The sequence below is a fragment of the Calonectris borealis genome, chromosome 4 (assembly GCF_964195595.1).
Source record: "Calonectris borealis chromosome 4, bCalBor7.hap1.2, whole genome shotgun sequence".
NCBI lineage: Eukaryota > Metazoa > Chordata > Aves > Procellariiformes > Procellariidae > Calonectris > Calonectris borealis.
In genome coordinates this window covers 59,431,161-59,446,707 of record NC_134315.1, presented here as the reverse complement: position 1 = coordinate 59,446,707, position 15,547 = coordinate 59,431,161, and the positions used below count along the sequence as shown (strand labels likewise).

The following is a 15,547-nucleotide window of genomic DNA, read 5'->3' as shown; positions in this document are numbered from 1 at the left end:
CAGAGTGAAATGCAGAAGTTGGATAATAGACTGAATCTTCTGTGAGGGAGACTGAACCATATACTGGTGCTTGTTCTGGTATATTTCCAAAACAGGTTATTTTTCCAAACTAATACTTCCCAAGTTTCACAAAGTAATCTAAAAACAGTGCAAAAATGGATCCCAGTTATGCAATCCATTTTAAAGGACTCTAAACTGGTTTTGCAGGCATACCAAGATACCGACCTATAGCAGCGCAGTGCTTTCTGTCTCGCTGAAGCTTATATCCAGGAAAACAAGCACACTCCCAGGAGGATGGGCTTAAAGAAGAACATATCTGACTACAGCCACCGTTATCTGGAGATGTACAACCTTAAACAGAGCATTTGAAAAATTTAACTTTGCCATTCTGAGAAAAAAATACAACAAAATCAGAGGTATGAGCAAGAGAACGCTTCGCTCTGCTTAGGATTTCTACAGTGCAAAGCATCTCAGTGACTGATAGATTTACTGAAAGGCCTCCTGCTGAAAGCAGAAGTCTAGTGAAGAGAAAGCAAATTAGTAGTAACTTCTTCCAGAGTTTTTCCTGAAAATTCACAACACAAGGGGGGGGGGGGGTAGGGGGATGGAGGAGTGGGATATATGAAGAGGGCTTCCGTGGGTTCATTATTTCAGAGAACTCTTTCTCCCATGCAAATCTCATCTCATCTACAACAGAGTAACAAATTTTATCAGACTTTGCACTCCATGCAAAGAAACAGCCAATTCATGCCATTCTCTTCCCAGAAGTTAATTAGGCTGGGATGTGAATTGATACTTTCTAATACAACAAACCAAGATTTCATACAAAAATAAACTATTCTTTCTTCTTGGTGATGTACAACGGTTATAGCCTCAATGCCAACCTGAGCTTACTCAGTGGAGTGTCCCTAGCAAAACAGCAACACTGACTGAATTTGTGTATACAGTGCAGACCACAGTACGTAAGGGATGTAAAAGGGGAAAAGGATTTTTCAAGGTGTAAGGCTGGCATTAATGGAGCTATCTTGACCCCTAAGACTGAAAAGATACAGTTGAAAAGCTACAGTCCCCTAAATTTGGAAAGCTTGCTGGAATGGGGAATGACAGATTAGTGGGTGCAGCAGCTTCAAATATTCTGACTGCAAAAATTCCTTTCGTAGGTAATTAGATGAAATTGCTGTAAGTTAAAGAGACTCTGAACCTGGGTTGCACGATGTCAATAAAGCCATCTTCAGATTTCACCCAAGCCCTAATTCTGTACCTATATTTCCCCTCAAATACAAATTTTAGATGTCTCCTGCAACAAACATCTGGGAGATGACTTGATCTGTGCTGACAACAAAAGAATTTGGCCTGCAAATATTGGATGTTGCTGCTAAGAAACATCTATTAAAAAATGAAGATGCAAATTGCTCATCTCAGCACTCAAAGAGCCTGACATTCCATTGCCTCCTATCTTGTACAATCATTTACAGCTGTGCAAAATGAGTGTAAAATGCCATCATTCACTTCTGGCTCTCAGTGCCAAGAACAAAGAGAGTTTGGCAGTCACTACAGCTAGAAAAAATGTTACTTACCCGTGCATGCTTTGCCATCCACTTTGAGTACAGATCCTTCAGGACAAAAGCAAACAGGCCCTTTAGATGTTTGAAGGCAACCATGGCTACATTCGGTGTCATTACTTGTACAGGAGATTAGCTCTACAGTAATTTAAAGAGGAAAAAAATCTTAAATTATGACAAAAATTTTTACTAAGACCCCCAAAAGAGATGTTAACACTTTCTTAAATAGGAAAAAAAAAAAAAAAAAGAAAGAAAGAGAAAGAAAAAAGAAAAAAAAAGTGTGATGTCGAGCGTACAACACTTCTGTGGTCTTTCTGGGGTTTGTTTTGGTTTGTTTTGGTTTTTTCCAAATTTTTTTTTCCCACCCTCTCTTAATTATAGCAAAGGAGAAAGCCAAAATTGCTGGATCCTTAAGCCATTATACTGATCAGCTTTAAATTTTCCAAAATTGTATGAAGACGTGTTATCAAAATAGAAATAATTTAGAAAATTTTCTTTTTACATTTCATCAAAAATGAAAACTACATTTGAAAATTTGAAAACTACAAGGAATTTATACTGAAAGAATAAGTATAAAGTACAAAGAGAATGAGGAAAAACTACTTTCCTAATACTCCATGGGTAACAGAACTAGAATCAATGAAAACAGGAGATGAACCTTCCAGAAATAAAGCTATGTTCCTTAGTGGCAATTTTTGAAGCTGTAGGGGCAAAACCATCTGAGGACCTGGCAATAGCTTTCCTTTACTTTCCATTATAATTTTTGGAGTGCCAACATTTTTTTTGAGTATTTCTTTAGTGCAATTTCACAGGATATCCTCCTTCCACCTTCTGTATTGCAGTGCTGCATCTCTTTATGCCAATTCTAGTGCCATATGGCAACACCCGCTGGAAGACTGGAACTAAAGCAAGTTTCCCACAGCTCCTCTCTGAATCAGCTGCATACACTGGCTTAAATGGTGCATAGCTGTTGCAAATATTGCTTCTCCAGGGCAACTGTGCTCTGGACTGGATTGTTCTAACCCCTTAAGCACAGTGAAAGGGTCAAGAAACTGATCTTGTATTTCTTTCTGACTAGAGCTTGCGGCTTTAGATGAAGAGCTTCACACAGGACTTGGAGGACAAAGCATCAAAATGTCTGGTCAGCATGTGGACTTCTCACCTTGCATCTCTCTCTCTCTCAAGTTGCGTAGATGGTGACATATCTGCCTTGTGCTGCAGTAGTTAAGGAGTTATACTGTCCATGCTGCATCCCTAGCCTGTGTTAGAAAAACATTATTTTCTATCTAATTTGAGCCACTCAAAATGTAGGCATATAGTTCAAGCTAGTCATCCAGAGCAGGACTGAGTTGCACAGTGTCTAAGTGTTGTTTTGCACGCAAAAGGACATCCCACCTCCCAATAGCCTCTGGCTGCAGGACTCGCACAGGTCTTCTGTCACATCTGGCTGCCTTCTGCAGCTGTCACACACACCCTGGCCCCCCACGTTTGGGCCATTGAATCCTACTCCTGGCTCCCTCTTAATAGAGAGGGAGAAGTGACTCTTGGAGGTCTAAAATAGATAGACTGACTGGTAAAGTCCGTTAGACTGCTAGAGTCTGTTAGACTGCTACTCTCTAGTAGCGATATTTAATATACCTTAGGTCCTGATCCTGCCATGATCCAGACTGAACTCATTGGTGTGCACCGGCACTTCTACTCGGGGCATATACCAATGTTTTATTTCCATGGAAACAAGGTAGAAGGACCCTTTGCTTATGCCTAAGTTTCACTTCATTATGAAATAGAAAAGTGACTGGGAATATCCCAAGACCTCAAAACTTGGAGGCATTTCACATTTTATGTTCTAGACTTACTTTAGAAAGTCTTAATTCATTTGTAGGCTGAATATACACAATGCTGCATAAAGGGAGAACAAAAACCTTCACCTCTGACTCTTACTATGACTAAAATATGGTCCTTGAAGCTTACTGACAGACAGACCTTTGGTTTCCCCCCCTCCACTTCTCTGAGTTCTCTGCATTTAGTTTATCCACATTTATTCAACTTCACAGAGCTTCCTGGTTTACATATCTACGTTACACGATAGGTTCTCTCAGGCATAGTTCTTATACACAATTTAACTGATAAAAGAAAAAAAAAAACACACAAGTGCAGCAGTCCCCCAGAATAAATAACTTTGTGAGTACTTCCATGTGTCTTACTCATTGTAAACAGATGCACATGCATTTAATTTTATTATTTTCATGCATATTAGCAATGCTATCAACCTGATTTGAAGAGAAAAAAGATGCTGCTGTAAGCTGCTCATTCAGAGACTGTGCAAATTGTTATGCAGGTTAGACAGAGTAAGCCAAATTCAGAGACCACATTCAAAAAGATATAACTGCTTATCCACCTGGAACGTGCCACAGAGCCTAATCTGAGCAAAGAGATCTCTCTAGAGACCCGACTTTTTTTTTTTGCTCCTGAAGAGGCTCACACTTGATTACTCACGTGTAACTTACACTTCCTTAAACGAGAAATCTGAATTTGGTTCATTCAGTTTAAGCTGATCCTACTTACATAATAAGGGATTGGAAGCGAACAATGCAACACACACAACTTTTGGCCGTTCCCGTGTTAAATGAGGACTCTCTCTGATATCATCCTGGAGGCATTTATGTATTACCGCTACTTACCATGACATGTTTTCCTATCGGGCAGCAGAACAAAACCTCTCGGGCAGGTGCAGTAGTAGGAACCAGGGATGTTCACACAGCCCAAAGTACAGCCGTGATTCCAGAAGCCGCATTCATTGATATCTGCCAAAAGAAGCGCTTGCTGTGTCAGAACAACGTCATCAACCAGTGTCAGGGAATTAGATTAATGAAACAGACTAACAGTCTTCAAGAAGTACCTCTTTTTCCTATTCATTTTACAAAAATGTGTTGGTCCTAATAAATGAAAAAAAAGGCAAGTCTTTATTCAAATAAGCTTTAAAAACCTTCTAGCAAAACCTACTCAGGCTACATGTGTCCAGCATAGGTGCCTAGAGGACTTTCAAAAGTATGCCTTCCCATACAGATTCCAGTGCCAGTTAAATCCTGTGTGCACCCAAAAAATTTACATTAGACACTTCCGTCAGACAAAAATTCTTTTAAAAAATTTGGCTCCAACAAACACAGAAGTGGTTTAGAAGCTGACATTCAGAAAGCAATCCTGGTGAATTTCCTGAGAACTGGATGGCTGCTGCTCAGGCAGGTCTGTAAATCCTGTAAACTAGGAATTTTGATGCCTTTATGTCTTTTAAAATATGGTCGTGTAGTGAAAAAGATGATTCTAAAAGTGATATGTTAACTATTATTAATAGTAATGTTAGATTTTTATTAAAACAATCCAGATTAAAACATTTAGAATCATGTTAAGAATTTGTGCCTTTTTTGAAAGTGGGACTTAACACAGCTCTCTTGTTGCAGGATTTTCACCTTCGTGATATTTCACCTTTGGTAATATATCTGTTTTAATTTTTATTTAAAAATTAAATAAGCACCCATAAGCACATCTACTTATCTGAAGCTCCTTTAACTACTCAGGCTAAGACCAAAATTTCTCGCAAGAATAGCATTTGTGACAATTTCATAGGTCTCCTTTTAGACTATTTCAGAACCTGGAAGGACACAAAACTGAAATGGCACAAATGGAATTTTTTAAGACCTCAGAGTGTGTTTTCATACTCAAGCTATGAGTAAAGTAAAGGAACAGAGGAATTTTTTCATCTGATGGAATAAAGCTGATGGGAGATTCACATATTACCTTCACAAAACTGTTTATTTCGACTTAAAATAAAGCCACTAGAACATTTACACCGATGAGTCCTTGAGTCTGGCCTGCAGATTCTTCTTCTGCACTTTTCTTTGTTCAAATCACAGGTTCCCTTTTCTGGAAGAACAAATATAGTGTAAATGTAATGGGGTTCTTACCATATCAACCTTCAAGGAGAAACTATTTAGAGCAAAGATGATTGTCTTCTTCTCAACAGCTACTTCCTCAACCCGAGGAACTTCTTATTAATAGAAAATAACTTCTATTATTTTCTATTGGTAAAATCAGGCCAAAAAGTCACTAAAAATCATAGTACTCGGAAGACTAAGAGTAGGTCTGTGCGAACGATCATTTCTAGCTCTGTGTCAGCACAAGCAGATCTAGAGAGAGCCTGAAGCAGGGGATGGTTTGGTTTGGGTGCATACCTATAGTGACTATGAAAGGGAAAACCCTGTGTGTCAGGCTTCATATGCTGCCAGTCCTGCACGGTATTATATGTTACCAAGCTCTGTAAAACACTCAGAAAGAAGAGAGCGACAGAGAGCAAGCACACATGCAAAAAGAGAGAGAAGAGAAATAAAGAGAGAGAGCATACAAAGACTGGAAATTAGTAGCACAAAGCGGTGCTCAAGTCTCACATTATTTAACAAAAAACCAGCTGGACAGATCATAATGACCATAGGTTTCATTTGGACAAAAAGTATTAGCACAGTCTAGAGAATCTTTGTACTGGAGTGGATCCTGGTTTCTGACTATGAGAATTACAAGCGTTATAAATCTTGAACTCAGATTTAAAACTCAGAATTTTTCTGATGTCCAACATGATATGATCAAACAGATCGCCAGAAGCCCTCCTACTTCTCCTGTTTCACAGAAAAAGGCAAACAGGTATTCAAGTATCTTTTTTCATGGGAAGGATTTGCAGAGCCTCACGTCTGTGCTCAGGTATCTTTTAGAGCTGATGCTTTCGCAGATGTGCCACACTCATGGTTTTATTTTTGTCTCCCAAACTATTATTTTTGTTTTAATCTTCCTAATCTTCTTCTGGGGTTGCTTGCCCCCTTCCCAAGCTAAGAATAGCTGAACTGCTGCTACTGAATGTGGGTATGCAGCCACCCACACACAACACTGTCTTTGCCCTGTGCTGTCTGTGTAACATATAAGAAATCACGGGCTCACACAGGCAAAGAAATTGGTATGTGAGCAATGTTCTTGTGCTATTTCTAATTCACTCTCTAAATTCCAAGAGATGGAAAGCAGCATAATATTTAAGTTCAACATTTAGCCTTCTGCTAGCCACAATAGAGAAAATGCTGGCCATTTGGTGGAATGACAGATCACATCTATAAAAGACAAATAATTTCCCAGACAGACACTTCAGCTTGGCTGAAATCATCAACATTGCACTTGTTTGCATCAAACTGTTTAATTCTTCTCCAACAAAAGTTGTATCGCGAAATGAAAAATGATGAATGGATGACTAGATGGATATTATCTATGTTACTAAGCATGCTAGCTTTTGAGAGACTTGAATTTTACATAGTTTTATCTAAGCCTCTCTTTTTGTAGAACTAGTTTTGAAATGGACCCTTAATCTTTGTCCCTACTGGAACTGAATCAGGAACATACAGTAGTGGGGTGTCAAATCTTCAAATACAGAACTCATTAGAATGACAAAAGTTCAAGTACATGCAACCACAAAACAATACAAAGTAGGAACAAGACCACATTCAAGGCTGCATCTTATGCTTATCACTGGTGCTGTACATTGCTTGTACCATTATTGGTCTAATGAGACCTAAGACACCCAGGAATTACAGAAGAAATAACAGAAGCAATAATTTTGCCATCTGGGCAATCTCAAGAAGATACTATTTTTGAACCGAATAATTATTAGAACTCGATATTGCCAAATCAATATGTAAAAAAAAAATCACATTTCAAAACTCAAAGTCAATGGTGACTAAATTATGAATCACAGTTTTTAAGGTAATATTTTCTGGAAGAACAACCACTACGAACCATACTTTCTAGCTTGTTTGGGTTTGGGTTTTTTTTTCCCCTCCCATCACCTCTCTTATATGGAAATGGGTGTTCTCAGATAATAGCCTGATGCTGGTATCTTACACTGGAAAGAAACACAACATAATTCCTCCAAAAAAATATCCTGAGTGTACTGAATATCATTAATCTGTCAGAGAAGATACTTTAAAAAAATTCCAGAGGCAGTCTTTGAGATTTTAAGGTAATTAAGATATTCTATGAGCCATTAATAAAAGTGTGAAGAACATTCCAGAAGGTATTTATAAATACACATACTGTCATCAAATCTAGGATTAGCTGTCAAAGAGAGCTGAGGTAAATTAGAGGCCATCTTCCAGATACTGCTGTACTAAAGTTGTTGTGTGGGGTTAGAGCAAACCCGTAGCCGAATTAATGCTCTTCTCTGTACTTATTGGCCCTGACCAATCCAGGAAACTCTTTTTAAGGAGAAAGGGAAGAGGGGACATGAGGAATTTAAGTAGTAAAGTAAATAATCCAAATTCCAGTAAAAAATCAAATCATGTCAGCTGAGCACTTCTCGTCAGTTCCCTTTTCATCTGAAGGAACTCACTTGCTATCTGCTTTAAAGAAGGCCTGATAATTCACAGCTGTCACTACGTTGTAACATACACTTTCTTAGCTTGTACAGAGCATCCAATTAGTCTAGGTATGCTTTTATCTCCAGGTTTCTCTGTTGTAAGATCAGCTATAAATCTCATTTGTACTCCAGGCTCATTAGTTCTCCTTTCATCCCTTGGATAAGCCAAGCAACGTACATGCAAAGTCCAAAAGGTTCATCTGGAGTCAGCCTTTAAGCTTCTTTCTACTCCATCACTTCCCATACATTTTTACAAGAAGGTATTTGGAATAAAAAAAAGGCCTACTGCTGATAACAATTACTGTCATACAAAAAATTACTAAACGTGTTGGAAATATAGGGGTATATACTGCAAGGCATTTAAAAACACTGGTAGTTTATTTATTAATAAAGGTGGGGAAACCTTCTTTCCAGTGGAAAGAGAAACATCGGAAAGCAGCATGTTCTGGTGGAAGAAGTGGAATTAATCTTCTGAGAGAAGAATAAAAGCTAAGTGCCCATAGTCAATGAAATTATGCTACCCACTCTTGTGGAGAGGACATAAGTAATACAACGAATAGTCCCTGAGGTTCAAGAGACCACTATCATGAACTACCTTGCTTGGTCATTGTTTCTTCCTCTCCATCTTCATGCATACGCAGACATGGTGACAGACGCCCAAGGAGGCCTCATGAGACCTTCCAAATCTAATTGTAACAACCCTGAGATATGTGGACATGCCACTGCCTGCACCACAAACGTATCCTTCCCTAGTTGCTCTGTGTGAGAGCACCAAACATGTCAGTTGAAAGAAGTGCTTCCATTTGCCAAGGTGACCGTTTTCCTCGAAGGAAGCACAGAACAGGTATTGTCTCTGAATGGAGGCTCCCTGTGTTTACAAGTATAAGCTTCATTTCCAGGAACACTTTCTCTTGTGCATCTCAACAGCTCTTTGCACTGCAAACAAAGCATTTGAAGGGGAAAGTTCCCTTGAAGATTTTGATTTTCCCACTCAGACCAACTTCAGGAAGGAGAGACCGTATGGTACCGTATAAAGCTGTTAGTAGGCATGAAGAAAGACAAAGCCTATTTTATAGTAGATATTTAGAAATGGTTCAAGAGAGATATTTACAGTTTCATTTTTGCTCACACAAAAAAATACTACTTTCTCCTCATGTCTTTATACCACCTATACCTCTGGGAACCCATGGCCATCTTGCCTTGGGAGTTCTGCAACCATTGCTCGACACACAAATACCTCTATGCTGTTTGCTCAGTTGTTCGTATCCAAGCAAAACTGGTGACAAAAGCTATTCCATTAAAGCAAGAATATTCTATGTCTGCTTTCCAGAGATCAGAGGACAAGACATTATTTCCCCTGGACACCTCCACTTCCTACTGCCTCAGCACGAATCCTCAAGGAGAGTGAGCCATCCATAGTCAACTGCCTTCATTTTCTGATCCACAGTGAAAGGCAGTGACATGACCATCTCATATGTAGGCTGCAATTGATACCAATTAAAGAGACCCGAGGCTCTTATTTCATAGTTATTATGGCAACTTCAACTCTGTCTAAAATAGGCTGCCTCTTAATCCAGCCATTTCACAGCAATGTTGAGACATCCACAGTATCACTTGTAGGACATACTACGCACTTAGAATTCTTCAGTGCCATAATGCTCCGAGGTGTTTCGATGCACATTAGAATAAAACTTCCAGAAGGGAGCAGATATTTGATGAAGATAATCTACATGGAGGATTAAAAAGCTGTATGCTTTGTGCATTTAGCAGGGAAGTATAAAAATATCTTTGTGTAAACAAAGGGAAGAGAAGGAGAAAATCACATTTATCTGCATGTGTATTCAGATTAATGAAATGAGCAGTTCATGCTCAGCACACTTCCAGCCTGGTGCTCCAGCTGGAGTTACACACATCAAGTAGAACTGTGGATCACTGAAGTTAAAGGAAACTTTTTCCTTGACTTTACTGAGGCCTGGAATTTTGCTGAAGAAAATTATTACTATGAGAAATCAGAGTGTATGACATTATTATTCTCACACATACAACTGTATCATTACAGCTGACTTACCGAAATCCTGAGAATCTGTTCTTGCACCTGGCTGTTTAAAGGGATGCACCACTTTTATCTCCACTGGTGGAAAAAACGATGGCTTCAGGCTAATTGTGACTACAACTTTTCCAGTATACTTGTTGGCTCTCCATATCATACCAGATTTCAATTCTGAATAGTACAGGTGCTCAGCAAAGAGAGACATACCAAGCAATTGATGTCTACAACAAAGAGAAGATAACACAAAGTGGCACATTACTCGATCCCTATATATTTACTCACTCATACATTTTCTGAGCATCTAGTTCAGTCAAGTTCACTGTAAATAATCTTTCTTTGTATTCTTATATATATCTCATATTATCTTATACGAGAATCAGATGAGGTGCCAGAGACATTCCCAAATAATCCAGCACCCAGAATCTGGCAGATTTGCAAGAAATAGATGCAAAATGGATAACCTGCATTTCTCACAGGTTATATGAGCTGTTGTTCAGGACTGACTCAATTGTCAGAAAAAGCCTAGGTATCACCCTGCTTCTGGTGAACCCAGCAACTAAAATGGACATTTGCTTTGTTGAAGGATGTAGGCCAGATAAGTTCCTCCATTTCCCAATTTCCAGTGCCTGCTCTAACGCTTCTGACTGTCCCAGGAAATCAGAGTGGAGATGGAGGGATAGGAGTAGGGCATTCCTAAAATCTGTCTTGCTGCTTCTCCTATCACAGGAATTTAGTTTCCATTCGCTGGTCAGTTATGGCAGCCAGCAGGAACCACCAAAAGGCCCAGATTTAAATAAGAGGGAAAGCAGAAAAAATACTGAAAGAAGGATTTTTGGCCTCCACTTTCCAGTACATAACCCAGGTGGAAAAAGGAGAATCCATATCATCCAGGCTCAAAGGGAAAGTGTTGATGCCCTAGTGAATACCAGCCAACTCGAGGGAGAAAGGGGAAAAGGGTAAGGAAAAATCCAATGTGACAACTGGCAATGTAGGGAGGAATCAGCTTTGCATTTGTCATATGGAAATTGAGTGCTGCATATTTAAATCAGCAGGCCAGTGAAACCATGTATTTTTCACATTTTGCAGTTGGTAATCCCTGCTACACATATGCTGATCCAGCCGTACTGACAGAAACTGCAGTGACATAAGGTAACCTTTTCCTGAGTACCTCACTGGAAACAAGCCCACCACGGAGCATCTGTACCACTGCAAAGCATGAAGGCCAAATACTAAAGGCACCCAAAAGCACATGGGTCTAACAGCCCCCTCAGCGGTGCTTAGCCCCGGCACCGGGAGCAGAGGGGAACAAGCCTGTTGCATAGGACAGTTTTCACCACATCTGCTGATGCTTGCTGGAGAGCCTGAGCACAGGCGGTTGTGTGAGCCTCCCCGCCCAGCAGCTAAGGAGGACAACAGGCTTAGAGAAGGGTAGGAAAGACCTGATCTAGCTCAGTCTCTTGAGCACAGCTCAGACACCTGAGCTCACCCACTGTGACCTTGGACAAATCATTTAATCTCTTTGGTTTCGGCTTCTCTATCTGCAGAAAAAGGCCACTAATAAACACTCAGAGAGGATTTCCAAGGATTAGGTAGTTATCATTTGCTAAAAGCTTGGAAGATGGGGAGTACTGAGTGGCAGTATTATCCTTACCACAGTGACTTTTTTCCATTTTCCTATCAGTAGTTTTAGATTTACAGTTGCAGGCCATTTGCACTACACTTTATACTCCTTATTGTGTTATAAACTGACAAAATAAAAGGGAGAATGAGGAAGAGAGTTTAACTGTATCCCCAGGAAATGACAAGCTCAGGAAAACTCACCGGACAGAATCTTTGAGCAAACGAACAGCTCCGCCATCATAGTCACATGATCCAATATGGGAAATCTCTTTCCCGTGGTCATGTTGGATCCAGTAGAGCCTTGTGTCAAGCAAATCTAGTGAGATGGCCTTTATTCTTTCTGTGGTTCTTAAAACATTTCTCACATCACTTCCACTGAGGGACACTCGCTGTATGCTGGAAACTGTACCATCTGAAGACCAAAATAATAGCCTGCAGGCAAGAGGCATGTTTTGGGAAAAAAAAAAACAAACAACAAAGAAACCAAACCCCACATTTGCAAGATCACATCACTGCTACACACTCCTTGTTCAGTTGCTCCTGTATAATTTTTCAGTCTTACCACAGTGCTTTCAGAACCAAAACTAGTAATAAAGTAAGTGACTTTCTTAATACGTACTCACCTATTTCAGGAAAGCCTCATATACATCTCCCCTTAACATAGTTCTATTAAGAATGGAAATAATTGTTGACAATAAAGCATCGTCTGTTTAACAGAAGCAATATTACCACTAAAGTTTTGTTACAGTTGTTTTCTTATTTTAATAAATATGTTTGTATCAGAGACTGCATGACTCTGTTCAGGAAGCAATGAGATACTAGAAATTTCTCACATCTAAGTCAAGCAGGAATCAGCCCAACTTAACCACGAAGCACTATTGTCTGTCTCTCTGCTTTGTTCGGCCATGCAGTCAGAGAAGGAAACTGGAATAACCTCTCAAATCTACAGGGAACTCCTGCAAACTTGGGGAAAGGCACATCTTTGAGGCAGATATGCATTGCCCTCTGCCTCTGGGGAGGAATCTATCTCCAGAAACTCTAGTTGAACACATCACTTAACTTAAGTGCTTAACTTAAAAATACCATTTCTATTATTGTTCTCATTTCTTTCTACCTTCCTGCTGGTTATAGCAGCCAGACTATGCTGTCATTAAATTAAGACACAGTCAAAATACAGCTCCAATACTCAAAACAGTTACGCACTGAAGCTACTTATATGTCAAGTTATTCATGGATCAGAACCCAGATTTACCGATGTGACTAAGGTTAACAACAGTTCTTCCAAAATAACAAGTTATCCCTCATTCGTGTATATTTTATTTTTTAATGTTTGGGTTTAGATTCTTTGCTTGGGTTTTTTATGCACAAAAATTCCAAGAAGCATAATCATTTTGCCTTGTCTTCACAAAATTGCAGAATTTATATGTACAAAACAATGTAGCATAAAGCCAGCTTTACTATGTTTATGTTAATCATTTGTTGAAGGCCACAAAATGGATTAGATCACACTGGCAAGGGACTATACTAAACCAGTAGGAAGAATCAGCCCCTGCCTCACAGCTTTTCCTCACTGTTACATAGCCTACAGTTCTCATAGGTTATTAATGTATAGGTGAAAACATGTTTCCAGAAGGACAGCCCAATTTTATAACACTTTATTAATATCTGCTTGCATTTCTATAGCACCTCTTATTTAAGAAACATCACTACTCTGGAAGTTTGGACAAATGCTAGGATTCACCGTTTACAGATAAGGCAACTAAGAAACAAAGGTGGTTATAGTCTCTATGCACAACTTTTGCAAATCAGTGTAGGGACAGGATATGATTTGAACACACAGGAAGACAGAAGAAGAATGAAGATTAGAAACTGGCTTGAGCAATTGCCAGCCTTTACTGTATTTGCCCTCTATTTTTTGTTAGTCTTAATCCTTATTTTTCAGCATTTCTAAACACCATTAAAAAATTAAATCGATCTTACAGCAATAGTTATATTATTACTACTAAAATAATCCTATCACTGCTAATATCCAGACACATCTTTTGAGAAAAACTCTATTATTAGGATATCACATTGACCTTCATTACTTAAGAGTTGCACACATTTGAAGGAAGACATTGTGAATATCAGATTTAGCTCACGTTTATGCCTGTGCACGTAAACATGCTGGGGGTTTTAATTCACTTCACATTAAAAATAGAGCCCTCAGTTTTCATACAAGCAAATTGCCATAGGGGATAAAAATGATGTTAGACTTCTTGAAGTCTACTTTCTTTACAGTTTATTACTGGCTTACTGGCATCCCTGTAAGCACATGAGTACAGCTTTTATGCATGGTGAATCGTATATCATGGTGAATATACACACCTGAGTCTCCCCAAACTTTCGCATAAGTTCAATAAATATATCCTTATAATGCCATTTGTAACATGTGTTTTGATGGTATTTGACAGTGGGTTTGAGGACTTTTGAATATTTCCAAGATTGGTAAATACTACGTTCAAAAGCAAATCAGAAAAAAAATATATAGGCTGATGTTCAGGCCTTTAAATCCTACCCAAATGACAAGACTCCAAAGAATACTAGTAACGCTACTCGCATCAGAAGATTGGTTTATGTATAAATGTACTAGGAAAGGACACATAAGCCTTAATATTAAAATAGTTTCACACACTGCTGAGCAACTTAACTGCAAATCAAAAGTGGCAACAAAAACATGCTTTTGCTGTATGAAACAGAAGCATCTCAAAGTCTCCTTAAGCTTTTATTTTTGCAACTTTGATGGAAGAGGCTTATGTGTAAAGAGAAGTTAGCACGGAAAGACCACTGTGACAATTCATATTGATAACTCTTGAGGAGGCCAAATCTCTTATGTGAGTATGGTTCTCAGTGCAAATGGCTTGAAGCTGAAATAAGCATCTTTATGAAGGCCAAATTACTAGTGACACAAAGTAGCAACAGTAGATTCAGAACCAATATTCAGAGCAACTGACAAAGAGACAAGGGAAGCAGAAACAAAACTATAAAGTTAGACCTTTTTTCAGAAAACATACCAATTTATATTCTAACTGTGCCAGGTTTAGAGCACAAGGGACTCCCAGCATTTGTAGGCATCATTCCCCTTGCTGCTCCAATCCTGCTTTCTGCTGCCCTGAAACTTTGCTGTCTTTGAGAAAGGACTAGCAATGCCTCTTTTCCCTCAGCTCTCCTCACTAGCAAAATTTTCCCTGATGACCAAGAGGTATAGACTCTGCATTAGACTTCAGTGGGCTTTTCTCACACACTTCTCTGTTTATCTCTTATATGCTTATTAATCTTTTATCCTCTTTTGTCAAAGTTCAAGGAGGTATTGGACTATAGACAATACACTGTGCACAGACTAGCCCAGCAGCCCATAAACCGCAATCATAGTACTTTGCATATTTTGAGTCCATTTCAATGAAATTACTAACCTAGTTAAAATTACCTTTGCTCAGCATCAATGGTAATCTTTGTGGGATGACCAACATCTCTTAGAAGAACTCGGCGTTTCTTCCCATTCATGTCTGTCACTTCTATAGTTGCTTTCTGTCTATTGGCCCAGAGAATGTCTTGATTTATCCAGTCAATAGCAAATCCCGAAATGCCTTTGTCTATGTAACATAGTCTCTGTAAACGAAAAAAGTTGACAAGAAGTATCCCAATGATTACCCTAGACTTGACTTTCAATATAGGGAATACAGTGCCAGGCTGAAGCTTCCCATTTCGTTCCTTCGCCTGCTTCATTTTCGCTCAGACCTGTCAATATTTCTCTTTCTTATTCTTTAATCACTTTCATTTGGTCTTTGTACTTACACATACCCCTTCTGAATTGCGTGACTCCCTGAGAAA

At 39.0% G+C, this 15,547-nt stretch overlaps 1 protein-coding gene across 1 annotated transcript in view; it reads right to left on the bottom strand.

Annotated features, from left to right (window-relative positions):
* Positions 1–15,547, bottom strand: part of EGF (epidermal growth factor) — a 64,035-nt gene that overhangs the window by 34,524 nt on the left and 13,964 nt on the right. The window contains exons 4-10 of the mRNA XM_075150605.1: positions 15,144–15,325; positions 11,879–12,109; positions 10,076–10,278; positions 5,358–5,483; positions 4,244–4,366; positions 1,578–1,700; positions 226–351 (exon numbers count right to left, since the gene is read on the bottom strand). Coding sequence (XP_075006706.1) covers positions 226–351; positions 1,578–1,700; positions 4,244–4,366; positions 5,358–5,483; positions 10,076–10,278; positions 11,879–12,109; positions 15,144–15,325 — 1,114 coding nt within the window. The remainder of the gene's footprint in view (positions 1–225; positions 352–1,577; positions 1,701–4,243; positions 4,367–5,357; positions 5,484–10,075; positions 10,279–11,878; positions 12,110–15,143; positions 15,326–15,547) is intronic.